Source organism: Anopheles marshallii, chromosome 2 (genome assembly GCF_943734725.1).
Source record: "Anopheles marshallii chromosome 2, idAnoMarsDA_429_01, whole genome shotgun sequence".
Taxonomy (NCBI): Eukaryota; Metazoa; Arthropoda; class Insecta; order Diptera; family Culicidae; genus Anopheles; species Anopheles marshallii.
Genome location: NC_071326.1, coordinates 90143401 through 90170701, shown reverse-complemented (window position 1 = coordinate 90170701; position 27301 = coordinate 90143401). Strand labels below are relative to the sequence as shown.

General features: G+C 42.7%; 7 protein-coding genes across 7 annotated transcripts; all 7 read right to left on the bottom strand.

Annotated features, from left to right (window-relative positions):
• Positions 1–354: 354 nt before the first annotated feature.
• On the bottom strand, positions 355–1029 carry LOC128718798 (uncharacterized). The gene is made up of 2 exons (XM_053812414.1): positions 604–1029; positions 355–534 (listed from the first exon to the last, which is right to left on the bottom strand). Exons 1-2 carry the CDS (start codon positions 1027–1029, stop codon positions 355–357), a joined length of 606 nt encoding a protein of 201 aa, XP_053668389.1.
• A 741-nt stretch (positions 1030–1770) lies between these two features.
• Positions 1771–2440, bottom strand: LOC128718797 (uncharacterized). The gene is made up of 2 exons (XM_053812413.1): positions 2015–2440; positions 1771–1950 (listed from the first exon to the last, which is right to left on the bottom strand). Exons 1-2 carry the CDS (start codon positions 2438–2440, stop codon positions 1771–1773), a joined length of 606 nt encoding a protein of 201 aa, XP_053668388.1.
• Positions 2441–2965: 525 nt separating this feature from the next.
• On the bottom strand, positions 2966–3623 carry LOC128718796 (uncharacterized). The gene is made up of 2 exons (XM_053812411.1): positions 3210–3623; positions 2966–3145 (listed from the first exon to the last, which is right to left on the bottom strand). The coding sequence occupies exons 1-2, from the start codon at positions 3621–3623 to the stop codon at positions 2966–2968; spliced, it is 594 nt and encodes a 197-aa protein (XP_053668386.1).
• A 548-nt stretch (positions 3624–4171) lies between these two features.
• LOC128718795 (uncharacterized) lies at positions 4172–4828 on the bottom strand. The gene is made up of 2 exons (XM_053812410.1): positions 4415–4828; positions 4172–4351 (listed from the first exon to the last, which is right to left on the bottom strand). The coding sequence occupies exons 1-2, from the start codon at positions 4826–4828 to the stop codon at positions 4172–4174; spliced, it is 594 nt and encodes a 197-aa protein (XP_053668385.1).
• Positions 4829–5353: 525 nt separating this feature from the next.
• LOC128718794 (uncharacterized) lies at positions 5354–6011 on the bottom strand. Its single transcript, XM_053812409.1, has 2 exons — positions 5598–6011; positions 5354–5533 (listed from the first exon to the last, which is right to left on the bottom strand). The coding sequence occupies exons 1-2, from the start codon at positions 6009–6011 to the stop codon at positions 5354–5356; spliced, it is 594 nt and encodes a 197-aa protein (XP_053668384.1).
• A 1022-nt stretch (positions 6012–7033) lies between these two features.
• LOC128718792 (uncharacterized) lies at positions 7034–7700 on the bottom strand. The gene is made up of 2 exons (XM_053812408.1): positions 7275–7700; positions 7034–7210 (listed from the first exon to the last, which is right to left on the bottom strand). Exons 1-2 carry the CDS (start codon positions 7698–7700, stop codon positions 7034–7036), a joined length of 603 nt encoding a protein of 200 aa, XP_053668383.1.
• A 9926-nt stretch (positions 7701–17626) lies between these two features.
• Positions 17627–21628, bottom strand: LOC128715803 (toll-like receptor Tollo). The gene has a single exon (XM_053810723.1). It carries the CDS (start codon positions 21626–21628, stop codon positions 17627–17629), a length of 4002 nt encoding a protein of 1333 aa, XP_053666698.1.
• Between the last annotated feature and the right edge of the window lie 5673 nt (positions 21629–27301).

The window sequence follows — 27301 nt, the reverse complement described above, 5'->3', positions numbered from 1 at the left end:
CTCCAGTTGGTTTTGGAAAAGGTTTTATTATTAATTCCACGTACGCTAGTCTAATAGAGTGCGTTTTTTATTTGAATAATAATTGTCGTTTTGACACAGGAGGTTTAGCGAGCTGCTGTCATGTTTCGAATTTTTCCCAACAGATATGAAATAATATAACTTAAATTAGATTGTTTTAAAGCAACGGTAGGGAAAAAATTAATGCACTAGGCAGAAAAATTTTTAAAAAAGGCCCAAGAAGCTGGATTCGACATTCATACCGTTGGATCATACCTCCAGAAGAAATAAAAACAACTCGCTACTATTCACGCATTAGAAGATAAGGTTGTATATATTAAGTTGCCATATTATTCATTACTGGGTCATAAAACTGGAAATGATTCCAGTATTACGAACTGAGATATATACATCCATTCCAAATAAGGTGTTGCCTGGATGTGATAACAGTTTGAATCGCAGTTTGTATTCCCCTGCTGGAACGTTCTTCAACGCGTGTCGTTTATTAAAGTACCAAGTAATGTTGTAGGTATGATTCTGTATAAAAGACAAACATCAGCATTGAACTACAAACACAGGATAGATAATTATATGTGTACTACTTACACCCGCAGGACACGGAGTTAACAGCTCTGGAAGTGTTTCTTCAATAACATTGTACACGTGCTTTTCTACGCCAAATTGTGGCGGATGCAGAACGTATTCACAAGCGTTTCCCTCGATAGAAATCAGGAATGGTTGATAAGTGCTGAATTTGTAGAACATTATCACTTTCAATACTACCTTATCGTACAATTTTGGAACATCTAAAGACACATAAACCATGGTAGGTGCGTTTCTCTTCGGGATACTTTTACAGGATTGAAGTATCGTTTCCTTGTATGGTGCATCGATGCAGACATATTTTCTAACGGATATAGAATACGAAGAATTTTCGGCGCAGTTTTTTGGGATATCTACTATCAGTGTAATTAAAGCAACACAAATGAGCAAGTAACTCATCAGTTTGCAAAGTAATCCGAATGATCCCATGTCACTGAAAATACTGCACAATTGATTGATTTGCATAGTTCTTAAATATAGTTCATGCAGCGATGCTTATCAGTTCTGATGTTCTGTTAGTGTATCAATTTTCATGCGATGTATTCTTTTAATGGTTTTATAATGAACATCTGTATCCGTCAGTCTAATTGTTTCGATTTGTAACATCGTTCTATGCAGTGCATGAAACATTGCGCGATTACAGTAAAGCACACATAAATGACTTATTTTAGCATAGTAGTTGATTTGATTTGCCAAATTAAATGACTTGGATTTGCCTTAATCCTAGGAGCTAAAAAATCACGTCCTCGTTCACTGAGCTTACTTCACTGAGTTCGGTTTCTCTCGGTCATTGTTCTTTTTAGATCGGACATTCTCGGTTGTTCTGCGGTTAAACATTCGCTATTGCACAGGAACACGACCGTTATCGACCGTAAAAAGATATCTAACACTAATAAACGACTCTGTTACGAGAAATACTAGAGTCTTTTTGCAGGTGCAATTTGCTGTCCAGTGCAATAACATAATACTCTGTAGGCATGATCGGTCTCTCTCGCACGGCTTTAAGGTCTCTGAACCGTTCCCACGCCACATGGACTGATAATTAGGAGAAGGGGGTAAATCTAAGTCTAGTAAACCAGTTATGGCAGGCTTTGCCGAGTAGTTCGAAACGCAATGTATAAAACGACGTAATAATTGTTTTCGTTCAAAGATGTACCTTTGTTCTACTCATCAATGATTCTTAAATGCGGAAACGATTCCAGTATTACGAGCTGCGAAATATACATCAATTGCAAATAAAGTGACATCGGGTCGGGCTATCAATTTAAATTGCAGTTTGTATTCCCCTGCTGGAATGTTCTTCGGTGCGTGACGATCTTGAAGGTACCAAGTAATGTTGTAGGTACGATTCTGCAACAAGAAAGCGAGTTAGCACCGAATTACAGCTACAGTATACTATTGTTGTACTACTTACGCCCGTTGGACAAGGAACTAGTAGTTCTGGAGCTGTTTCTTCAATAATATCGTACACATGCTTTTCAATTCCAAATTGTGGCGGATGTCGTATGAACTCACAGCCGTTTCCTTCTATGGTAATCAGGAACGGTTGATAGGTACTGAATTTGTAGAACAACACAACTTTCACCATAACGTTATCGTATATGTTTGGGACATTTACGGACACATTAACCAATGTGGGTGCGTTTCTTCGCGGGATACTTTTACACGAATGAAGTGTCGATACTTTATACGGCGTATCGATGCAGACATATTTTTTAATTTTTAAAGAATACGAAGAACCACTGGTACAGCTTACTGGTAGATCTTTTAGTAGCGAAGTTAAAATAAGTAGAATCATGAAGTATCCCGTCAGCTTGTGAAGGACTTTGAATGCTTCCATATTACTGAGTAGAATAACCCGTATGCCACATTGATTGATTGTTTTTCCCAGCCGCTTTGCGGTGTAAATGTAGTGAAGGGTTTGCATTTATTGTAGCTCTAATTGTGATGTTGATCGGTCCCACTGTTTAATCTTTTGAACGATTAAAGTTTTTATTAGCATCGATTATTTGAAAACAGTTTTATAATGATCCGCTGGTCTATGTAATTTGAGGAACGGATTAGTGCGACGTGTGTTGAGGATACCGTGGATCGCAAGCCAGCACATAAGCAGGGACATTAGTTGACATGGAAATGGAATAGAATTTGTAAAAATAGCCCTGGGTATGCGAATCTTGGTAAATTGTAACCACTTTTAATCATTTTGTATGGACGTACATTCCTAATATTACCTTTACCACAAGAAAGGAAAGATTCTCCAGTAACGCGTTGTACAATGTGAAGGAAAACTTTCAAGAGCCCCGATCATAAATATCCAAAGCCTAGCAATATTTACGTGTTGGAAGATGTGTCCGTTCTATTCTTATCATTGTGCCATGAACGATGAGACAATTCCAGCATTACGAACTGCGAAATATACATCCATCCCAAATAAGGTGTTGCTCGGATGTACTATCAGTTTAAATTGAAATTTGTATTCCCCTGCTGGAATGTTCTTCGGTGCGTGACGATCTTGAAGATACCAAGTAATGTTGTAGGTACGATTCTGCAACAAGAAAGCGAGTTAGCACCGAACTACAGCTACAGTATACTATTGTTGTACTACTTACGCCCGTTGGACAAGGAACTAGTAGTTCTGGGGCTGTTTCTTCAATAATATCGTACACATGCTTGTCCATTCCAAATTGTGGCGGATATCGAATGAACTCACAGCCGTTTCGATCTATGGTAATCAGGAACGGTTGATAGGTACTGAATTTATAGAACAACAGAATTTTCACCATAACGTTATCGTATATGTTTGGGACATGAACAGACACGGAAATCATCGTAGGTTCGTTTCTTCGCGGGATACTTTTACACAAATGAAGTGTCGATACTTTATACGGCGTATCGATACAGACATATTTTATAATTTTCAAAGAATACGAAGAACCACTGGTACAGCTTACTGGTAGCGAAGTTAAAATAAGTAGAATCATGAAGTATCCCGTCAGCTTGTGAAGGACTTTGAATGCTTCCATATTACTGAGTAGAATAACCCGTATGCCACATTGATTGATTGTTTTTCCCAGCCGCTTTGCGATGAAAATCTAGTGAAGGGTTTGCATTAATTGTAGCTCTAATTGTGTTGTTGATCGGTCCCACTGTTTAATGTTTTGAACGATTAAAGTTTGTATTAGCATTGAATATTTGAAAACAGTTTTATAATGATCCGCTGGTCTATGTAATTTGAGGAACGAATTAGTGCGACGTGTGTTGAGGATACCGTGGATCGCAAACCAGCACATAAGCAGGGACATTAGTTGACATGGAAATGGAAAAGAGTTTGTAAAAATAGTCCTGGGTATGCGAATCTTGGTAAATTGTAACCACTTTTAATCATTTTTATGGACGTACATTCCTAATATTACCTTCACCACAAGAAAGGAAAGATTCTCCAGTAACGCGTTGTACAATGTGAAGGAAAACTTTCAAGAGCCCCGATCATAAATATAAAAGCCTAGCAATATTTACGTGTTGGAAGATGTGTCCGTTCTATTAGGATCGTTTAAATTTTTTGAAATTCTTATCACTTTGCCATGAACGATGAGACAATTCCAGTATTGCGAACTGAGATATATACATCCATCCCAAATAAGGTGAGATTGGGTCGGGCTATCAATTTAAATTGCAGTTTGTATTCCCCTGCTGGAATGTTCTTCGGTGCGTGACGATCTTGAAGGTACCAAGTAATGTTGTAGGTACGATTCTGCAACAAGAAAGCGAGTTACAGTCGAAATAAAACTATAAACATTATTGATGTACTACTTACGCCCGTTGGACAAGGAACTAGTAGTTCTGGGGCTGTTTCTTCAATAATATCGTACACATGCTTGTCCATTCCAAATTGTGGCGGATGTCGTATGGCCTCACAGAAGTTTCGTTCTAAGGTAATCAAGAAGGGTTGATAGGTACTGAATTTATAGAACAGCACAACTTTCACCATAACGTTATCGTATATGTTTGGGACATGAACAGACACGGAAATCATCGTAGGTTCGTTTCTTCGCGGGATACTTTTACACAAATGAAGTGTCGATACTTTATACGGCGTATCGATACAGACATATTTTATAATTTTCAAAGAATACGAAGAACCACTGGTACAGCTTACTGGTAGCGAAGTTAAAATAAGTAGAATCATGAAGTATCCCGTCAGCTTGTGAAGGACTTTGAATGCTTCCATATTACTGAGTAGAATAACCCGTATGCCACATTGATTGATTGTTTTTCCCAGCCGCTTTGCGGTGTAAATGTAGTGAAGGGTTTGCATTTATTGTAGCTCTAATTGTGATGTTGATCGGTCCCACTGTTTAATCTTTTGAACGATTAAAGTTTTTATTAGCATCGATTATTTGAAAACAGTTTTATAATGATCCGCTGGTCTATGTAATTTGAGGAACGAATTAGTGCGACGTGTGTTGAGGATACCGTGGATCGCAAGCCAGCACATAAGCAGGGACATTAGTTGACATGGAAATGGAATAGAATTTGTAAAAATAGCCCTGGGTATGCGAATCTTGGTAAATTGTAACCACTTTTAATCATTTTGTATGGACGTACATTCCTAATATTACCTTTACCACAAGAAAGGAAAGATTCTCCAGTAACGCGTTGTACAATGTGAAGGAAAACTTTCAAGAGCCCCGATCATAAATATCCAAAGCCTAGCAATATTTACGTGTTGGAAGATGTGTCCGTTCTATTCTTATCATTGTGCCATGAACGATGAGACAATTCCAGCATTACGAACTGCGAAATATACATCCATCCCAAATAAGGTGTTGCTCGGATGTACTATCAGTTTAAATTGAAATTTGTATTCCCCTGCTGGAATGTTCTTCGGTGCGTGACGATCTTGAAGATACCAAGTAATGTTGTAGGTACGATTCTGCAACAAGAAAGCGAGTTAGCACCGAACTACAGCTACAGTATACTATTGTTGTACTACTTACGCCCGTTGGACAAGGAACTAGTAGTTCTGGAAGTGTTTCTTCAATAATATCGTACACATGCTTGTCCATTCCAAATTGTGGCGGATATCGAATGAACTCACAGCCGTTTCGATCTATGGTAATCAGGAACGGTTGATAGGTACTGAATTTATAGAACAACAGAATTTTTACCATAACGTTATCGTATATGTTTGGGACATGAACAGACACGGAAATCATCGTAGGTTCGTTTCTTCGCGGGATACTTTTACACAAATGAAGTGTCGATACTTTATACGGCGTATCGATACAGACATATTTTATAATTTTCAAAGAATACGAAGAACCACTGGTACAGCTTACTGGTAATGAAGTTAAAATAAGTAGAATCATAAAGTATCCCGTCAGCTTGTGAAGGACTTTGAATGCTTCCATATTACTGAGTAGAATAACCCGTATGCCACATTGATTGATTGTTTTTCCCAGCCGCTTTGCGGTGTAAATGTAGTGAAGGGTTTGCATTAATTTTTAGCTCTAATTGTGATGTTGATCGGTCCCACTGTTTAATCTTTTGAACGATTAAAGTTTGTATTAGCATCGAATATTTGAAAATTATAATAATATAATGATGATATAATGGTCTATGTAATTTGAGGAACAGATTAGTGCGACGTGTGTTGAATATATAATGAATCGACGATTGCGCTTTGGATTGTTTTTCACTAATTAAAAGTAAAAGGTCTAAGAAAATTGAATCATTTGTAGCTCTGCTAGTGATAAGCTAGTGGTTTTAATAAGTGCGTTAACTGATTTTAGTTTTTTATTACATACAATTATTTTTATTTGGTTTTATCATGAACGCCTGATCTGCTGGTCCATAACATTGTAGAAAAGGTTAGTACGAAGTGGGATGTGTTTACTGCGAGCACCACCACTACACTAAGAGATATATGTGTTGTCATGCAATCAGGAATAAGTACAAATTGTGTTTAATTTTAACTTTTACGATTGTGCGGCATAAATTAGTTTTACTGTTCCATCGCCTTATGCATTACCATAGTCAGAACAGTCGTCCGTTGGTACCGCTACTTGTTTCGGATTGTCTGTGGCCAATGCAAGGGCTGACGGGACAAGATGGACGCATTGAGAGAGTCATTCTATTGCAGGTGCATTTGTAAGCAGGTGTCGTATGTCTGCTAGTTGCTCATTCGAAAGATCATCAAATTGAGTTCATCATTTGATCATCAAAAGCATGAAATTGGTTTCTTCTTCTTTTCTGGGATCATTTCCAGTAATTATTGTTTAGCTAGGGGCTGAGCAGAACAGATTATCCCGATATGTGTAGAGGAAGGTGAAGGAAGCTCAAGAATCCAGATTGTAAATGCCAAGAGTCCAGCAATAGTAACGTTTTGGAAGATGTGTTAATTTTTGTGCTTCAATCGTTACAATTATCATCACTACGTCATAAAGGCGGATACGATTCCAATATTGCGCACTATACCATATACATCCATTGCAAATAAGGTGACATCGGGTCGGGCTATCAATTTAAATTGAAGTTTGTATTCCCCTGCTGGAACATTCTTCGGTGCGTGACGATCTTGAAGGGACCAAGTAATGTTGTAGGTGCGATTCTGCAACAAGAAAGCGAGTTGCAATCGAAATAAAACTGCAGAATATTACTAATGTACTACTTACGCCCGTTGGGCAAGGAACTAACAATTCTGGAGCTGTTTCTTCAATAATATCGTACACATGCTTGTCAATTCCAAATTGTGGCGGATGTCGTATGAACTCACAGCCATTTCCTTCTATGGTAAACAGGAATGGTTGATAGGTACTGAATTTATAGAACAACAGAATTTTCACCATAACGTTATCGTATAACTTTGGAACGTGCAATATTAAATGGACCATCGTCGGCGCGTTTCTTCGCGGGATACTTTTACACGAATGAAGTGTCGTTTCTTTGTACGGTGTATCGATGCAGACATATTTTTTAATTGCAATAGAGTACGAAGAACCACCAGCACAGCTTACTGGTGTATCTTTTAGTAGCAAACTCAAAATAACACTAATCATTAAGTACCCCGTGGGTCTGCAGGGGAATCCGAATGGTCCCATTGCACAGGATTGAATAAACTTTTTGCACTATTCATGCTTTTGTAGTACGAATTTCGTGAACATGTTCACTTAAGCGTAGCGATGTTTATCAGTTCTAATGTTCGAGAAATCAAGCTATGGCATGTAATTAGCTCCATTTGGTTTGCAAGGTATTGTTATTAATTGCATACCTGCTATACTAACAGATTGCTACTTTTTTATTTGCATCATAAACTATCAAGTGTCCCGTCAATGGATGCAGAGGAATCCGGATAAGTTTCCCAGTGGATAGAAAAAACTGTTTTCATCATTGCTGGTTTTACATCATTACAAAATTGATGGGGATTTTTTTAATATTGATGTTAATCGGTTCAAATAAATGACGATATCATTGGATGTCATCTTTTGAATATGGCATTATTAAAAAAGATTTGTTAGTCGTTTAATGCAATTCCAGCAATGGTTGAATTATTACGAGCGTTTTTTTTTTTATTTCCGCTACTTGAATCCGTTTGATAGGAGAAGAATTAGAGTAGCTTTTTAGAAACTGCATTAGATGCACGGTATAATGTTTCAGCTATTTCATAACCTTATAACATTCAGCCAAAAGTGCTTTTTAAAAGATCTTTTTTTCCGGTCCGGTCCGTTCGTGTTAAGACCGGCGCCGCTACCATCATGCCACCGGGCCGCCCTTTTTAAAAGATCTTAAAAGCGGTTAATTCTATCTTCCTGTATTTATTGTTATACTTCATACATGGAACTTTTTATCACTCCACATTTGACAGATGTGCTTAATTGTTTGGACAATACATTATACAGGCGTTGTAATGACGTTACTCTAGAGTTGAAACTTACTCAACTTAATTGCCTGCTTGAATTTATGCACTTTGTTTTCCAAAGCAATGGATAAGGTGTATCCTTCCACTGTCTTCCGGATGTTGGGCATGGTTTATAGCAGTTTGACCGTCAGTCGAATAAACAAGCAAGCAAAACAAATCAAAACAAAAAATATGTACAAACAGTCACAATTTGCATTTCTCTTTTATTGCAAACGAATATTGTAATCTGTTACCGCAAGCAAATTCCTGACCTCGTTACCATAAATCCAATCATGGGAAGAAAAACGGAACAATGTTTTGTTTTTTGCTTTTTGTTTGAGTTGGACACCAAGTACCGACTTGTAGCAACAGATGACCCCCTCGAGCAAGTTAGGCGAGCGGTTTGACGACGAATTATTTAAATTTTTGCCGAATTATTTCTTGTTGTGCCCCGTCCGCACCGGTGTAATGGTGTGGTGCAAATCGGAATGGACTATTTTATGGAAACAAAAGTGCATGTAACGCATTAATGCGAGCTACCGGGCCGGTCGGTCTGTTCGACTGCAACCAATCATCGAACGCAGTGGAATAAAATTATCGAAAATTTCGGCTGTACGTATGCAGAAAATAATCAATTCGTACGTGTATTGGGGGCATCCGTTGTGTCCGGTGACAGAGAAAACGTTGCAAATGTTTCAAATCAACGTGCAACTTGACCAAAAGTAAAAGACTTGCTGTCTTGTCTGCAAAAAAAAAAAAACATGATGTAAATACTGTGCAACATTCCGGCATTCGTTTGTTTAGCGATTCATGCTGTTGCAGAATTATTCAAAATACATACCGGCAAAGTAAGGAATTTGTATTATTCAAATGTTTTCCAGCGTCCGAGGAAACGTGAAATTGTGTATGGTTTTTGTCATTCGATTCCATTGTCATGGGTTCGTGTCTTATTTTTCGTTTTATTTTTGTGCCAAAAACACCTCCGTTGATCAAGATGGTACTGGTAATATAAATGATTGGGGCAAACATCCACATTTGTGAAGATTTATGTTTCACAAAAGGTGGTAAAGTTTTACGAAATGGAACTGCACCATTAGTGCGCCCGTTCTTAAGCACTGCAAAAGCAAGGCTTGATTAGCTGAGCTAACTGCACAAGTACGTCGACAGTTAATACATCCACCAATGAAACGGAGACCATTCGCGATGAAGGAATATTTGTGATGTTAGACCAAACCGCACAAAGCAATGGGCAGCACGTAGCGAAGACAGCAAGTAAAATTGAACAGCTATAGCCACAGGAAGACAATATTGTTATTACCCAGTCCAAGTGCTTTGACCGACGGTCATGGTGCAAAGAGTCGCGTGAAAAACGCACGCGCAAACCTATGTCCAAGCGTAAGCAAAATATAAGTAATGCGAAGACTAGTTGGGTTCTGTATCGTACCGGATACCCGGACCCGGGCTGCTACCCATTGTCTCCCGATGGTAAAAAGCGACAACTTATGGTGTAGTTGTTGCAGGCGACACTGTAAGATGTCTTCACTCGCAGATAAAATCGCTCGTTGTCGTTGTCGCCTGACAAAGGGCAACGACGAATTCTGTGGGCATTTGGAGCGATCAGCCGCGGACAAAAAGCGAGAAGACTGCAGTCTTTGATCGAAACGACAGCCAAAGGCACAAAAAAAAAAGCAGCAAACCAAACTGACTGCCGGGTCCCCACGGTTCGGTTCGGTAGGGGTTGCTGCCGACATGCAGCACTCTGGCAGTGGGTGGACAGTAGAAGTCATGGGGACAATGTTATTTGTTCCGACAGCCGGTGGTACACCCCGATGGTGGCCAGGGTGAAGGTGAGTAATGCGAAGAAACAACCAGCTACAAATCAAAGTCGCAAACAATAAATACAACACAGGAAAACACATTCATGTACGTACACGTAGCTCCCAGTGCGATAAGAAGAAGCTATCGATCCCTAAGTCCTGGAGTCCGGTAATCTCGTTGGTATGATCAGGGATTTGCATCAACATCAGCATGCTTGCCGTTCGCTCGTACCCAACCTCCGGTGACTCGTGTCGGCACCGGTGCGGAGTCGCGTAGTCTTTGTTGGTGTTACAGCTTCCACCAACTTCGGTGTTTATGTCAGACGGCGTCGTTGTGTTTGAATGGTTTTGAGGTTCGATCGTAGCGTAATTCATAAAAAAACCGTCCCCGATCGGCTTGCGAATTAATGTTGTATGCAGCCAGCTAGTTATTGCTTCTGGATTTGCAGAGGCGTGATTGTGGATGAAGTTTTTTTTTTCTTTTGGGTTTGCAAGCAACGAGCCCTAGAAACCGAACCCGATTCGATTGTGTACCGGGTTGAGAAATGCATTCATGCTATTCAAGACTGTTTTGTTTCGTTTTTTTTCTTTGTATGAAGAGCGCACAGAACAAAAAAGGGCAACAAAATATGACTCTTAATTACAAACTAATAAGGTAGATGCTCGCAAAGGCACACTTTTCTGGTTAGATAAATTTGGCTGTCATTCCGTGAAATTCTAACCGATCCGATGAGCTTGGAGAAGGAACCAAAAACAATACACCCAAACCGTCCGACCGGTGAACCTTTTGCATGTTACTGGAGATGATTATAAATATTTATATTTTACATCGCGCTTCGAATGATGAAACCATCGCGCAGACGGTAAAGAAACGATCAACTATCTTTCATCAAATCCTGCCCGCTGATGACAAGAAACCGGTTCCGCTGTGCTTCCATCTCGCTGTCCACCGTCCTGCGTACTGTTTGTTTCGCCGTGAAATCGATCCGCAGCGATCGCGACGACTTGTGTGCGTCGTATCGTGATCCCGCTTCCTCTTACATACTTGGCATCATTTTAAATTGGTCCATTGGTCCGCTGCCCCCTTCTGTCCGGGTTTTGCTTTATAAATCGTTCCTTCGGCTTCACCTGCAACATAGTGTTCAACGGTGGTACGCGGTTGCCGGGGCCGTGTAGCGTACGAGTCTGACGAGAAGAAAAAAAAACAATACGAATATCTCGTGACTTGCATGATAGCAGAAGACCCTTTCGATAAATGACGGCATGTAAGGCTATCATTTTCAAATTAACAGAGCAGAAGATTTATTATGAGCGTAGTTTTGGATAGTTTGTGGAATTTTATTTATTTATCTACGGTTTTCACGAGGCCCACACAACCGTGCGGTTCCATGCGGTGGTGGGTGAATTTCGTTCTATCGACCCACCGACACCAACCGTTTATAATGGGTGCATGCAATTTTGTAACATTACTCCCCGAAACCCGTTTAACCTTTGCGCGAAAGTTGAGAGTTGAAGTTGATCGTTAGCGTGGTAGCAGTAATTTTCATGTATCATCATCCTTTGCCCCACCATCAAACTGCGCGTACATCGCCACTTCCTTAACGGGGGTTGAGAAAATCAATTAAACGATAAAGATGCTCGGCTGAGCATTCAATCAGCTAATCAATTACACGTGGGGGTTATGGGCCGGCTTGAAAAGGGCATGACAGGTAGGAAAAGAACAGCAACAACAAAAAAAAATAGACGTAAAACCGATCGGACGGAGCTCGGTTGGTGATTGAAAAGCGTTTTGTCGCCTAAAACTCCGCTAAAATATGCCGTCAACTTCTGAACGGTAACGGAATGAAGCTTAGCAGGAATGAAGTATTCAGCCCCGGGTAAAGGAATCTGGAGGCAGATCTAGTCATCGGTATGTCAAGATGACTGAATTGGGTTAATATAGAAAACAATTTAGCAGACAGCGGCGCTGTTCCAATAGAGGAAATAGGTATAATGAAGTAGCAAACGCACGAAAGATAAGAAAAGAAAATGGAATGGCCATGGAATTGGGCGAAGGAGAGGATGTTGAGATGAAGCAAAAAAAAACAAAAATACAGAATCGATCGAACATATTTGAAAAGCGTTTTCGGGCTTCCAAGCCAAACGATGGAAAATAATTTATTATCGACAAATGATTTGTTCTTTTTTATCTCCTTTTCAAAAACCTCGGGCCCGGGGGTTTTCGTCCGGTGGTTCCAGTTATCTGGAGGTTCGCTTCTATGCATATTTGGGCATCGCGCGCTTGTTTCGAATTTATTCCTATCTAGATTGATTTAAGCATAATTCTTGGCCCGGTAAAATGAACAAGAAGATCGGCTCAATGAACATTGTTGATCAAAACTCGCGATGCGTGTAGATCGATGAGTCGCCGGTTTTGGAGCGGGTTGGCTAGCAATATACGTGGTGGATTTGATAAAAACCAATGAATCAAGCTGTATACAGGCTTCGCATCTTGTGCCAAACAAGCGTTCGGTGGAAAATCAATTAAAATCCAATGACGATCAAGTTCTGCGTTGTTCGTGTTCACAGGCTTGACTAAGAAGCCGGGTTAGAGAAATCGACCAGACTTTCAGGATTACAGTTACCTAATTTGTTGTGTGCTCGTAAGCATGGCAGTTCCGCGTAATGTCTCTTTCTTGCTTTCTTTCAATTTTGTCTTTTGTTTGCAACACTCGGTGGGAAGTGACAATCACAAGAATCATTAATTTAGTGCCGTAGACAGTAAGTGTCATAGGAATTCTATTTTTTCCTGCCCTTTTATTAATTCACTATTTTCCTCTCAATTATGTCCCGCCATAGTTTGTTTGAACCTGAGCACAACTCAACTAGTTGCCATAACCAATAGCTACTACACTTCGTTTGTGTAGATTTGAAGAAAACAATTGCAACTACTAAACCAATGCGTGGCATACAGCATACAAATAAACAATTTAACAAACATCAATTACCAACATGCCCGTTCGGGATGAGTGCCCTGTAAAAGGTGCGAACACTTCCGTTAGCGCCGCTGTATGTTTATGGGGAAGTTAAGCCGCTCAACGGTCAAGCGGAGAAGAAATGGCGCTAAAGAAATTTCCAACTATGCGTGTAGATATCCCTAATGTGTGGGACGCGAACAAAGAAAAGCATAACACTATTAACAGTGAATTAATTATCATCCAACGAGTGCTACCTGTATCGAACCGGGAAGGTTGTAGGAACCGGCAGGGCAGGCCCGCCCGGCTGAATGGTAGATTATAAAAAAGGAAATGTTTTATATTTAAATGGAGAAAACGAAAATTGGGCTTGCAGGGGGGCAAAAGGTAGAACGCAGCGCGCGTATGTCAATTTCGAAGGATAAATAAAACGAAGGTGCTGGACGGCACATCAAAGCATTTACCGAATCGGAACCCCCGAATCGGCATTCGCGTTCGCGGGCCACCGGCCGACCGGAAGTGCGAGGTCACTCAGAGTGAAGTGAAGCTACCGCAGTGTAACGTTTTCATAATAGTGATGAAATAAATCAAATGAATTCCGCGTGCCATTCCCGCATGCCATTTCCGCTGAAAGAGCTAAAATTATCATTCCGTCGCAGATGAAGGAATTAGATGCTGGCCGCTAGTACCGTCAGGTAACGTGTGCCGGATCCGGCGTGGAAGGTTTGTAGTTTGTGAACCAAATTAAAATAATATAACAATAAAAACGGTACCATCTAAGATCTTTCACCCCCTTTTTTTATGCCGCTTGCTAATGTAGCAATTTATGTCTTGGCGGGGAAGGTGCCACGAATCGGAATAACTAACAAACCCAAGCAAAAGATGGGGTGGAAAAAAGCGACGGTTGGCCCCCGGGGGTTGAAATACAGACTCCACTGGATGCTCTCCCTGGGAATAACGAGTCGGGGCCACGCATCGTTAGACTCGCATAAAAAGGTGAAACCTACGTATTTTTCACGGTTTGAAACAATTTATTTGGTTTTTAGAATGACCACCAGTCGTAGAATTGGTGAAATGGAACGCTTGTGGCAGTCTGACGAGCAGGATCCACACCTTGTTGAGCTAAGATTGAGCTAGGATCGATCACAACAGCCGCCGCAGCCGCCGTGTCCGAAATGAAGTCAAAATTTATGTGGACAGTACTATTTAATTAGAATAAATTATGGGCGTGCTAGCGTGTGCTTTGGGGTCCCGGTTTCTCGCTCGGGTCGTGTGGTGTTTGGTTTGTACGAATTTAAATTCGATACGATGTGGGTTTTTACCCACTGTGGAGCTGGCCGAAGGAACGGCATTATTCAAAGCAACGTATCATTTTTGGGGAGGGTTGCAAAAGTGCAATAGCAAATAATAGAACGGATGATTTGGGGGCTCATTTTCCAAAGTTAGCATATGACGCATAAGAAAGCTTGTTGACGTAATTTACGCCCCAAATTACCCTTTCGACCACATGGGTAAACGATGGGTATGTAGCATTACTTTCGATTGCAGTCTCTATTTTGGCTGCGATTCTGCTGGGTGAGGCAGGGTTATCATTAGGGCAATATGATTTGTTACATGCTCTCGCTGGATTCATTAGTTCTACCGTTGGAAGTGGCACATCCGGACCATTTTTTGTTGTTGCTGTGGCTGCTGCTTCTAGCATCTAGTCCGCTCATCCGTTTGGCTATTATGCTTCTACCCTTTAATTCGATTTAATCACTGCTATAGTTCTTCTGTGTTGTTGGATGCCTTTTCAGCAGCGTTCGGTTTGCAGAAGCTTTCGACATACTCGAAAGGCAATCTAACAAAATTACACAATGTGGTAGCACGGTACATGAAGCAAAAGTGAAGGAGGATTCGGTTCGTTTGAATCTATGATTTCCGATACAAATCTGAATCAAATTGCTAAGCGCTCGCGTCAGTGGATCAGATAACGATGACGGAGAAGATGCTTTTGTTGATGCTGCCCTTTTTTTTGTATTTCCGTTCATCTCCTGTTTCAATTGTATGTTCGAAATGCTTTGTGGAAGCGTACGAACACAGCGGAGAAGTGTTGGTAAAAGCTCCACCGCTTCGACATGTTTGCTTTCATCCACGCGAGCACTGTTGGCGCATTGTGGCACAAAGTGTGTTTTGGATGCGTTTATGCTTGAAGATGCAGATACATAAAATAGTTAACAATAGTGCTTCAATTTATCGCTGGTTCCGTGGAGGATGAACATAAAATCAAATTAACCGCATATAAAGATTCTATACCAAGCGCAAACACGATAACGCTCTCGTTCGTGCGGCCAGTGAACAGAAAAGTAACGATGTGAAAACTTCAATCACATCCGCAGAGATAACGTAAGCAGTTTGTATATATATATATTTTTATTTCAGCATGGTTAACATAGCTCTTTCGTGATAAAGAAGATATGAATTTTAAAAAGCACCAATAAAAGACGCACGCGCATGCACACGCGTAGGGTTCGTTGCTTGTTGGGCAATCGTTGAAGTCTTTTGTTTTGAAACTTTCTTTCAATTGTCCTGAAAGTTGTGATAAATTATGATTACTTACCAGCAGCGAGTTAAATTAACATGTTTCTCTTGAACGGTGCAATTTTTATGAAAAAAAAACGAAGAAAAAGTCGAACGCATGATAATAGTTTGTTTTAAAAACAGGCATTCCTGGTAGTGTGGGGTTTATTTCAATTGAATATACTACATTTTGCTAACAATACTTTGTATTAGGCAGTTCATGTTTTACTACGCATTGTGAAGGACACTTAATAGATCGAATTTCGTTTACTTTCTCTACTCAGTTCTGTTGCGAAACGTTTCGCCAAACAATAATTTATTAACGACATAAGGACACGACACGTTAATAAGTAGACACTGAAATCCCTCGCTAAAACCATCCTAGGATATGTTGTGCTCACTTTTAACAACAATTGCAGACGCATGCTTTGATGATTGAAGTGATTCTACTTATATTAACCTGTATTCGTTTGACTTTCTATTAATTTCTGCTAGTTGTTGCGCACATTTCGATAAAAACCTTTGCATTAAGCAAATGTGGTTGCCATCGTATCGTAGTTAGGAATGGAAGAGTTTTGTTACCTCACTCTGATTTTATTGCATTTGTCGCTAATACTACGACGAGGTGTAGGTCTCAAATCAATTCGTACGTTAATGTAATGTTGCTAGTGCTTAGACTGCTTTATGATTGCCTTACTGATGCAAAATCAATAAAAAAAAGAACGAGAGAGAGAGAGAGAGGGAGAACATTACTTGGAAAGGCAATCTGATAACATACATTAAAAAACAATAGTCTGGAAACTTAATGATGGAGTTGAGTATTGGAATTGCGTAGCTTCAATATTCAAGCAGTTCATCAGTCTTTATCTGTATACATTAGTAGTAGGAATAATTGATTTTAACAACGTTTATTCTAATACACTCATGGGCCGTGTTTATCGTTCGAGTGCTCAAGTACTAGCTTTCCAAATTTGCACACAAGTGTCCGATCATTGATCGATTTCGTTATCATTCGCTATGTGCATTTCGTTTCTTACATGCTTTTGACTAGACAGAGTATAAAATCTATGAGCAAATAACAGCCTATTGCCTTATCGCGCCACCGTATCAGATTGTTTCTTCGACAATATGTTTTGTAGCGTGAAACCATCATTTTGATTTTATTGTTTTTAGAATATTGAACAGTTCATACATTGCTCAAGAGCATAGGATCTAGAAATAGTACACTTGTGCCGCAATGTATTTAGATGTTTTTTTGTTGGTATTTAGTAGTAACTATGGAAACAGGAATGAGAATACTTCAGGGGTTGTGCCATTTTCACTTTTGGCACTGATACTGTGGACAGATGTTTTATGAGTATGAAGAAATGGCACGCTTTTCGTGCTTTATTGCATTGTTCACTGTGGTATTTTATGGTGAGGAATCTTAAGCTGAGCTCAACAGTAGCTAGCACCTTTATGTTTTATTTACAGGTTTGTCCAATAATTCCAATTTCTCCTGCTTATAGGGTTCCGGAGGCCCTATTAAACCACAAAGAGCTTTAGCTGCCCAAAATCTTGCCAACAAGTTTAGTTTCGTGTGTTTACAAATACCTTACAAGTGTTAATATCACAATTTCATTTGCGTGCACAACTCCAGATTACAACTGAAACGTCTAAGACGGTTATGAATATCATATGTTATATTTACATGCATAGACACGTTTTGCTGCTCGTGCGTATTGTTCTCAGCGCCTAATGTATGTACAAAGAAATGCTTCACAACTCAGTCACACCCTTATCCGCACACTAAAGAGCTTTTAGATGTGGATGCCAACTGTTCTGGGTGATGTGTTCAGCGGAGCAGAAGCTCGTAATTGCGCTTGTGTGGACTGCGGTTGATGCTGTTGCTGCTGCTGCTGCTGTTGGCTACCGTGAAGTTGTTGCGCTTGCTGCATTTCCGTACCGTGAGCCGGCAGTGGTTGCGCTGCGGTAGAATGGTACTCAGGAGAGCGTGCTTGCGATCGAGAGTCCGGATGCTGGGCAGCGAGTTGATTATTGGTGCGGTTACTTGGAGCAACCCGGGTAAGTTGATAGCTGTTGCGAACATTTGAATGTGTCAGTGAGATATTCTGCTGATGCTGTCTTCGTTGGTTGTTGGGGACATCGGGTAGCGCGAACCGGAGCTTTTCCCAGAACAGTTTGTCACCCCACTGTAGGTACGTGTTGGTCTTCAGATACAGTCGAATGTCCGGATCGAGATCCTTCTGTGGTACCTCACCGAGCAAAATAACAATCAACCGCCGACGCCGGTCCCGCAACACCTGATGGTGGGCCGACTTGAACTCGAACCGACACCATTCGGATTTGATAAAGTTCTCGGAAAGTACCATAATCGTGCGCCGGGACGATTCGACCGCCTGCAGGATGTTATCGGCAATGTACGCACCGACGGGAAAATCGCGATAGTGAAGGCACAATTTATAGGACGGGTCCTCGTTCTCCAGCATCGGTGCCAGCTCTTCCGCGACAAACGCCTCATCCTTCGAGCTGTACGATATGAACGCATCGAACAGCTTGTCGCGTTCGTTTTTGTCGATATCAGCATTCCGGTAGAAGAGGCGCACACCGAACTTGGAATGAAACCAGACGCGCATTTCCTGCCGGAACACGAACAGCACCAGCGTCAGAATGATCACCAAAGAAAACCCGAAAAGACCGGTTACCAGTAACGGAATGTAGCCCTCGATCGGTTGCGGCGAGAGAATCGTTTTTCGCGAGGTCAAGTTTCCGTTGATCACATTTTCGAGCGGGATTGCGCCGGTACACAGCGTGGAACTGTTATCGTAATACACCAGGAAGTCACCGGTACTGGCATCGGGTAGCGCATCTTCGGCAGCGGGAGCGTTGCCACCGGCAGCATGGGATGTGCTATTGTGCACACCGACCGTTGCATTGCTCGATACGTACGATGCACATCTTATCTTGTGCCGATCGCGAACAAACTCGTACGTCTTGAGATACTCCTGGAACCGCGTCACGTAATCACATTCGCAGGACCAGGGATTAAACGCTAGCCGGATATCGTTCAGCTGCTTCGGCAAATGCCACACGTTAAACTCGACGATGCGATTGTGATCTAGTCGCAGGATCTTCAGACCGTGCAAATGATCGAACGTGTGATTTGCGATCAGCGTGATGCGATTGTACTGCAGGAACAGCTCCTTCAGATTATCGAGCCCCTCGAACTCGAACCCATTCAGCGCGGTGAGCAGATTGTGATCGAGCTGTAAAATTTCGAGCTCCTTCAGCCCGTAAAACGTACGGTTGCTCACCGTCTCCACGTTCGAGCCGTTGAGGAAGAGGATCTTCAGCCGTTTGCGGCCCAGAAACGCGTGACTGCTGAGCGACCGGAAATTGTTTCCATCAAGATAAATCTGTGTCGAATCCATCGGGATCTGATCTGGCAGTCGATCATCGTAGCCAGCCCGCGAGCAATCGACCACGTTCGAGCTCCAGCTCTGGTCGTGGTAGCAGGTGCACTGCTTGGGACACTCCATCTTGCAGTCGCAGGCGTAAAAGTCACAACAGTGACAGAGGGCGAAGCAGTGTGTGTCATACTTGCAGAGAAATTGATTTGGCATCGCTTCGACGAGCGGCACGTACGTTCGGCCCCGGTTGTACAGCAGCTTACAGTAGATGCTATCGAGATCCATTAACCGGGGCTGTGTCCGCGAATCGATGTTACTTTTTTGCAGCCAGTTCAGATTGCAATCGCACTGGTAGGGATTGCCACCGATGTAGAACTCCGGCAGGGGACGGTCATCGGGCACGGCCGAGATGCGCAGCGCGTTCGGATCGAGTGTGGTGATCTTGTTGCCGAATAGATCCACCCGGGTCAGGTTGGGCTTCTTGAAGAACGTGTACGATTGCACCTTGGAGATAAGGTTGTCGTTGAGGTACAGCAGCTCCACACTGTTCGGTATCGCACTTCCGGTGATCTCGGTTAGCTGGTTCGAGCTGGCGTCAATAGTGCTCAGCGCTAGCTGCGACTCAATCTCGAAGTAGTTACCAAGTTCGGTGATTTTGTTCGCGTGAATATCTAACCACTGCAGACCGGTGGGTATGAGCGCGTAATCAAACACCTCCAGATGGTTGTCGCTGATGTTGAGCCAAAGCAGGTTGGGCAGCTTGGTGAACAGACCGGCAATGTCCGTCAGGTAGTTCCCGTCCAGCCGAATCGCTTGCAGCTTTGTGTTGTTATCGAAGGACGATTGTTCGACCATTTTTAGCCGGTTTTGCGATAGATTTAGGATGTGCAGTGACTTCATCGCTTCGAAAGTTCCGCGCCGTATGATTTCGATATTGTTTTCCGTCAGCCGCAAACCGTACAGATGGGCCATGTGTCGGAAGCTGGCGTTATCGATGCTCGAAATGTGATTTTCTCCGAGATCGAGCGTACGCAGCAATGGCACATCGTACAATGCATCCGGAACCTGTAGCAACTTGTTCCCGTTCAAATGCAGCTCCTGCAATGTGGAGTGATTGCGCAATGCCTGACGATCGATGCGAGATATGCGGTTATAATCCAACGAAAGCAGCGTTAAGCTTTTCAACCCACCGAAGGTAAAATGATCGATCGTGGACAAACGATTGTTCGACAGAATAACCGTGTGCAACGCCGCTAGTCCCAGGAATGTGTTTTCGGCTATGCTTTCGATGAAGTTCTCCTGCATTCGCAACACCTGCAAGCTGGTCAGATCGCGAAAGATAGTGGGCTCGAGCTTGGAAATTTTGTTGTTCGACAGATCGAGAAGAATCAGCTTGACCAACCCACGAAATGTGGCGGGATTGATCCACTCCGATGTGAGCTCGTTGTTCGACAGGTCCAGCACAAGAAGCTGCTTTAGGTCGCTGAAAATACCCGGAGCTAGTACGTTCAGACTGTTGTTCTGCAGGTAGATCTCTTTGATGTGTTTCGCCTCGGAAAACAGCTCCGGTGGCAGGTTGGTGAGCCGGTTGAGTGAAATTTCTAACCGTGACAAGGACACCAGCCCTTCGAATGCACGATCGGCGATATAGTTGAGACCGTTGCTCTGCAGCCGTAGATCGGTTAGCTTGCCCAGGCCGGAAAATATGGCAGGCGGCAGATTGTCGATGGTGTTGTGGGACAAATCGAGGGTAACGATGGAGCTGCCACACTTTTTCGACAGCCGCGTACTCAACGACGCGCTGAAATGGAACACGGACAGGTCACGCAACCGATTGTGAGTGAGGTTAAGATTGGTTAGCCGCGGCAGCGGACAGATAAATCCATCCGGCACACTCCACATGTTGTTCTGGCTAAGATCCAGCCGTTGCAGCTTCGAAAGCTCACTGTTAAACACTTGCGGCGCAATGTCCAGGCTTATCGATGACCAGTCGGTGTTGTGCGTCCGCAGCGTCAGGTTGGTGAGCTGTTTCAACCCTTGGAAGGAACCTTCGCTTAGGTTAGCAATTTTGCAATACTCGATCGACAGCGAATGCAGCTTGGTGAGCTGTTTGAAGCTGCCCGGACTTAAACTGCTTTGAAAAAACAGCCCGTCGTTGCATTGTAACCGCAGCCGGACGGTATTCTCGGGATGCAACACACTGAAGTTGGTGTTTTCCAGCTCACTATTGATAGTCCTTAACCGGCACAGTAGTGTCAAATCGTCCTCGGTGTAACCGTCCCACCGGCACTCGTCGGGCGCTTGGTTTACCAAGGATTTGCTAAGCGAGGCTCCGAACACACCGAATATGGTGCCGAACATCATCGTCAACAATGCCGGTGAGGGGCGCATTTTGATGTATTGCCCGGTATCGGCCTGTTCACACCAAACACAGTATCACATACACGCACGCACACACCTCACGGCACAAACGGCCTCCAACAGTTATCACACGCAACACGAAATTGAGTGATGATCGATCGCCACCACTCGTCAGCAGCACATTACACGCGATACGCTGATAATCGGCTGTGGGTAATCATGTTTTTGATTAAAGCACTGTTTTTTTTATTAACTTCTCCTTTTTTTATTCCATTCACTTCACTTTCAAACTGTACTTGCTTACGTTGACACACTTGTTTAGCAAACGCTTTAGTTGGATGTTCACAGCATCGAATCTCATACAAGACAACTTAACCATTGCACCAAAGGTGTTAAGAAGCACTTGACACTGCGCAATTTGTTATGAACTTTAACGGCACAACGGATTTTCGCTCCGGTTCAAACAGCAATTCGTAACATTTCACATGCACATTTTGCACAACGCGTATCGTTTAATCACTAACAAACTTTTAACAATCTCACATCACACAGTCTTTTGTGCTTCACGTGCATCTCAACAGCCACCACACTATTGTTTGCACAGAAGACATGAATGGGGCGAAAAAACGAACCGAAGCTTCATGTTTTTGCCGACGGCTTTTCACATTCACACTTATTTGCAAAGAAAACAGCCAAGCACTAAACAACTACACTTGCTGTGCACCGCCAATTCCACATTTATTCCGATGTCATTTTCTTTATGCAGCCATTAGCTGAGTACTAGCAAACAGGTGACAGATGGGCAAACAGCTCTATTTTGTAAGTATTCACGGGATCACAATTTTGTGCTTCTTCCCGACGGTATTTTATTCTCGGATCACTATTTGCCAAAGCACTTCCCCAACTGCAGATTCACTGTCGCTGTCATCTTCCAACGCACTCGCGATAAACCGGAGGTGTACACTTTATCATTGTGATGTGATTCTAATGCGTTTGCGATTGGAGTTTCGTGACCTCAAATGTAGCCACGTTATGCGTTTTCTGGAGGAAAATCCCAACACGGATGTGTACTCGCCGTTTGCATTCCACCATGAGACTGAGCCAACTGTTCAATTCTGAGAAATTCCACGTATCCGGAGCTTTAGTCGAACAACTCTTGCATCCGAAGTGGGTCTCTCCAGCCTTGCTGTCCGTTGAGAGGAGCTTACAGATCTCTCGCCGTGCGCGCTCAACTGAGCGACACGCAGGACCGATCGCACCACTACAGACGCGTGGTGGCGGATGCAATCATGGCTGCCGTTTATTCGGTAGGAACGTGATCAAGAGTCTGATGTGCGTCGGAGCAGCTCTTGCTAAATTGGAATTTATATCTTGAGTTTTTTGCCCTCGCACGGCAATGTTGGTGCGCGATCGTGGCGAAGAGAGTCGTGCTAGACGCACCGGACAGTCTCTCACCGTATCCGCAGTATACCGCAGTCTCCGAAACCAACAAATGCAGCGCCCAAACCACATCTTGAGAAGAAACACAGACACACACACGCACAGGATGAGCCTCAAGGTGATAGAAAAGTGTGCTCTTGTTTACCTCATGCTGCTTATTGTTGTGCGATCTTTTACACGTACCGTTGTGACTTTTGGTGGCAAAGGTCCGCGAGTGTGGGGCCCTGCAGGTCACTCACAATCGATCGCGTGAATCAGGCGCGGCTAATTTGGCGAGGAGAAATTTTAATCGATTTTCCACCAGACCCGGTCACACCGACAGTACCGAGCAAAAACAGAAGTAGTGCCGTTTTCGGGGGAGAAATTATTGCCTTTTTGCATATAAAATGGAACGGTTGATGAGCGCTTTCATTGGTGCGACTAGCATCAGCGTGAACTAAATACCTTCCGTATCATAACAGCATGAAATCACCAACTGATGTCTGATGATTTTTGCTGCAGATTCTTGATGAGAATTATTGCCCAAGAGAGAATGTTTGTAACCGTCCAGCATATGGTAGATACCCCTATCCATAGCACAAAAGAAACAAATGACACGAATAGCCCGATGAGCCGCTTGACAAGTGCACAATAGCTCGACAGCACAGAAGACATCAACTCCACGTCAAGCGACGAACCTGCACGGAAAGGAAATAAGGCATGCTTTATTACACAAAGAAAAGTGCGTTCGCTTTTGACATGATTATTGTTTTGACAGTTTATGGCCAAATTGTTCACATTTAATAGTAAATTAATGTATTTTAGTTCTTTTTGAGTGTTTGGGGTTTGTAAAATTTAACGCTTAATAGTACATAATTTTGGAGGGTTTTTTAACATTCGTCTCGATTACTCGATGGGGAGTTTCGAGACGTTTCCCCACGTTGTGTGAACATGTTAGAGAAATATGTTCATCTGGAGAAAACGGTTTCTAACTAACACAAGCCATACGTTATGAAGCGTACATGGGTGAGGGTTAAAATGGCAAATGCAATTGCACTTTCGGCTCTCCCGGAGCCCTTCATAATCCGGCCAACTAAGCCTAGCTAAGAGCGGAGATCGTTTGCTTGTAACTGCATACCAGTTAAGTCAAACGACTATTTTGATCTCTTTCTTTTCTTCGGATTGAAATTGAAGCTAGCGTTCGCGCCTGTGTAGGTTAAGAAAGGCAGGCGATCTTGCCAGTAAAGGTAAACTTACTTTTTTTCTTGAACATGATCCACTCACACAGGTACGGCCGTGCGCCGTAAGGGCAGCATACGCTGAACATATGTTGTGCGTTTTAATATTTATGCATACACAGAGGCCTTTTTCATTCTCTCCGCCGTGTTTCCACTCGGTTCGTAAGGGGAAAAAAAACACACACCTCCCGATGAATTCCTGTTCATGGAGTTACGTTCAGGTTGCTGCTTTTGTGTTGCTTCACCAGCAAGAAACCGGATCAATTATCTCCTTTCGATGTTCGTCGGACCGTGTTGGTCTGTCGGAATTGCCGTCGTCGGTACGGGCGAACGGTGCGGTGCGGTGCGAGCGTGGTTTCCGGAGCAGCAGCAACAGCAGCAGTGGCAGCGTAGGCTCGTTGTTTGCACGATGGTTTCATATTCGTATCAACTCTGACTCGTTATGTTTTGTGGCGGAGAGCACGGCAGCGCGCAACGATAGATAGTTTTGTTCTCTATCAAGCCTCCTGCTATGACTTACGGGAAAATTGTGGCTTTTGCGGAGGATTGCAATTGCATCGTTCGCGAATGCATTTAACCGCAATTGGAAGACATATTTTTGTGAAGCACCACTCCACACATCCCGTTGGATGACAGATAGGCGATGGAGCAGCTTCTTCGCACAGGCATAAAATTAGTTCGGTCAGAAAATATTGCCAGCACTGAAACAATGTGCAATCCCGCGCGATGGTTTGCCGTCGCTTCGTAAATATCCCTTTGCGCGAGCGATCGGTTCAAGGGGCGCACACGAAATGGCTGGCGTCTGAAATGATTTCGTTGCGAAACGCTTCCAGATCGCTGATAACCAATCAACGAGAAGAATTATAAAATAAGAGGTGCTGAAAACGATATGCGCTTGAAAAATGTTTCCAGCTTATTAGTGATTGAATAATGTGTAATAAAACCGTAAATATCAAACCCGTCATATTTATAGATTGTTTGTTTCTGCCTGGAATCATTCCGCGGTCCGGGAGAATGGAGTTTTACGTATATTATAACAAGATATGCCTTTCGTCCGTCCGTTTCGACATCTATTCGGCAATCACGCGTTTGTCTGCTGGCTATGCGCAGCGTTTACCACGTTTCAATTGCTAAAACAAGCTAACCACGGCTGGATGGTGATGGGTGTTTGGCGGGTAACCAAGAGCAAACGGTTTCACCGTGGAGACTGCCACCAGGCAGATCGGATGGTACGGATGTATCGCGCTCAAGAAGTGTGCCGCCGCTTTTCGATCCTCTGCGTCTCGTTCGCTTCCTTTATAATTAAGTAACGAAAAACTTGTTTTGCGGCTAAAAGGAAAGAAGGAATATTTTGTGTTAACAAGGAATCTCCACCTCCTTGCCCACGGGGTCTTAGCGGCAGCGATGGGATAAGAATGTTGGGCTACAAGGCGAGAACTTCTGGTGCTTTCAACGTATCGACGAAGGTATTTTTTTTTCTCTACCGGTTTCGCAAAATGATTGCAGGCCCGTGAACGTCCGTTGATCCGAAGGACGTAGTTTGTAAATTTAACTTTCATGCGATTCCTTGCTTGAAGCGCCCTTCATCGTTGCTGCTTGCTGCTGCAGCAACGACGGTGATGACGAGCCATTGCAATCAGATGTGAAGGTTTTCTCACTCGTGCAATGTGATAAAAGCGTAATCATCGCTTTTCAAGAGTATCCGCCAGTCCATATAGTGGTTTCGAACATTTGCTTTGAGAGTTATTGGTGCGGATTTGCTTCATGTTTTAATTGGCCTTCGTTTGTAGCGGGTAAGGAGCGTAACGAAACCCCGAAACAAGCTGACACAGAGACACAAACTAAAGAAAAAGGTATGAAAATGCATCGCTTTCTTAAAAAAAAATCACACACAGCGAAGATATAGAGCACGGATGTGTGTATAATTTACTGTTCTATGACTATTCTGTAAGTCATTTTCATGGGAGACCTTCACAAGCTCCTGGAAGGAAACAGCTGGAGTGGATGCCTTGGAAGCTCCGGTATGGTGGTACTTGTGCAACCGTCATGTCATGGGTTCTCAGCTACCAGGAAGCTACCATCCAGAAAATCCACATTTCCTTTTCGTCATGTTCCACCTTTTTTGTTATCTTGAGAAACGCTGCAGGCCGGAGTCATTATTTTGAAATTTTGTTTATCTTTTATCTCCACCGACAATTGACACCTGACGTTCCGAACCCACACAAAACACAAACATAACTGGATGAAGGTTAGGGAATAACAAAGAAAAAAAAAAGGTTTCCATTCCGAATTTCATTAGATAGCCATTTTTAAAGTGGTGAAGAATTGTTTCTCATCCTTGACCTTTTTTTCTCTCGCTCAAACTTGCCCTTCACCGTGGTGCACTGTTTTTGGGTGTCATCGAGAGGCTTACGGTCACACCAGCCAGCCTAGTGTACCTTTCGTTCTAGGTTCTAGTTTCTTTGGCAGGTCATAAATGGGAAGATTTGTAGCGTTTCTCCCTTGCGCGTTTAGTAATGTTATGGTTTTGTGAAGGATCAAACCCTCATAAAATTAGGTGATCGTAACTATAAATTACCGCTTATCGGCGCTACATCACTCCTAGTGCGCTAGGGGTAACGTAAGAGTTGATAGTAAAAGCAATCATCTAACCTTAAAACAGTGCCGCAGAACGGGCTCAAAATTAAACGTATATTAAAAAGGAATAGTTATGCAAAGAGAATGAAATGTGCGCACGGTTGGGAGTCTGGCGGAGTCAGTTGATTGGGACCACCAAGCGCTTGCCGATGGTGTAACAATAATCTATTGCTCTATACTTTACACTCAAAATTGACAAAGTGCTAAACAGATCGTCATCGTCCATGCTTCGTTCTTGCCAAACTTGTCCACAGTAAGTCCACAGTGCGCTCGTTCAGGGTTCACTTTCACGAAAGAGAATTTCTTTTGATTTTTGCCTTTTTCGAACCAAAAACAACATTTTGCTGAGGCTAGCGTCACCGTGAGACACTTCGGTGTGCCAGCACCAGCGAGCGTGTTTATAATGGTG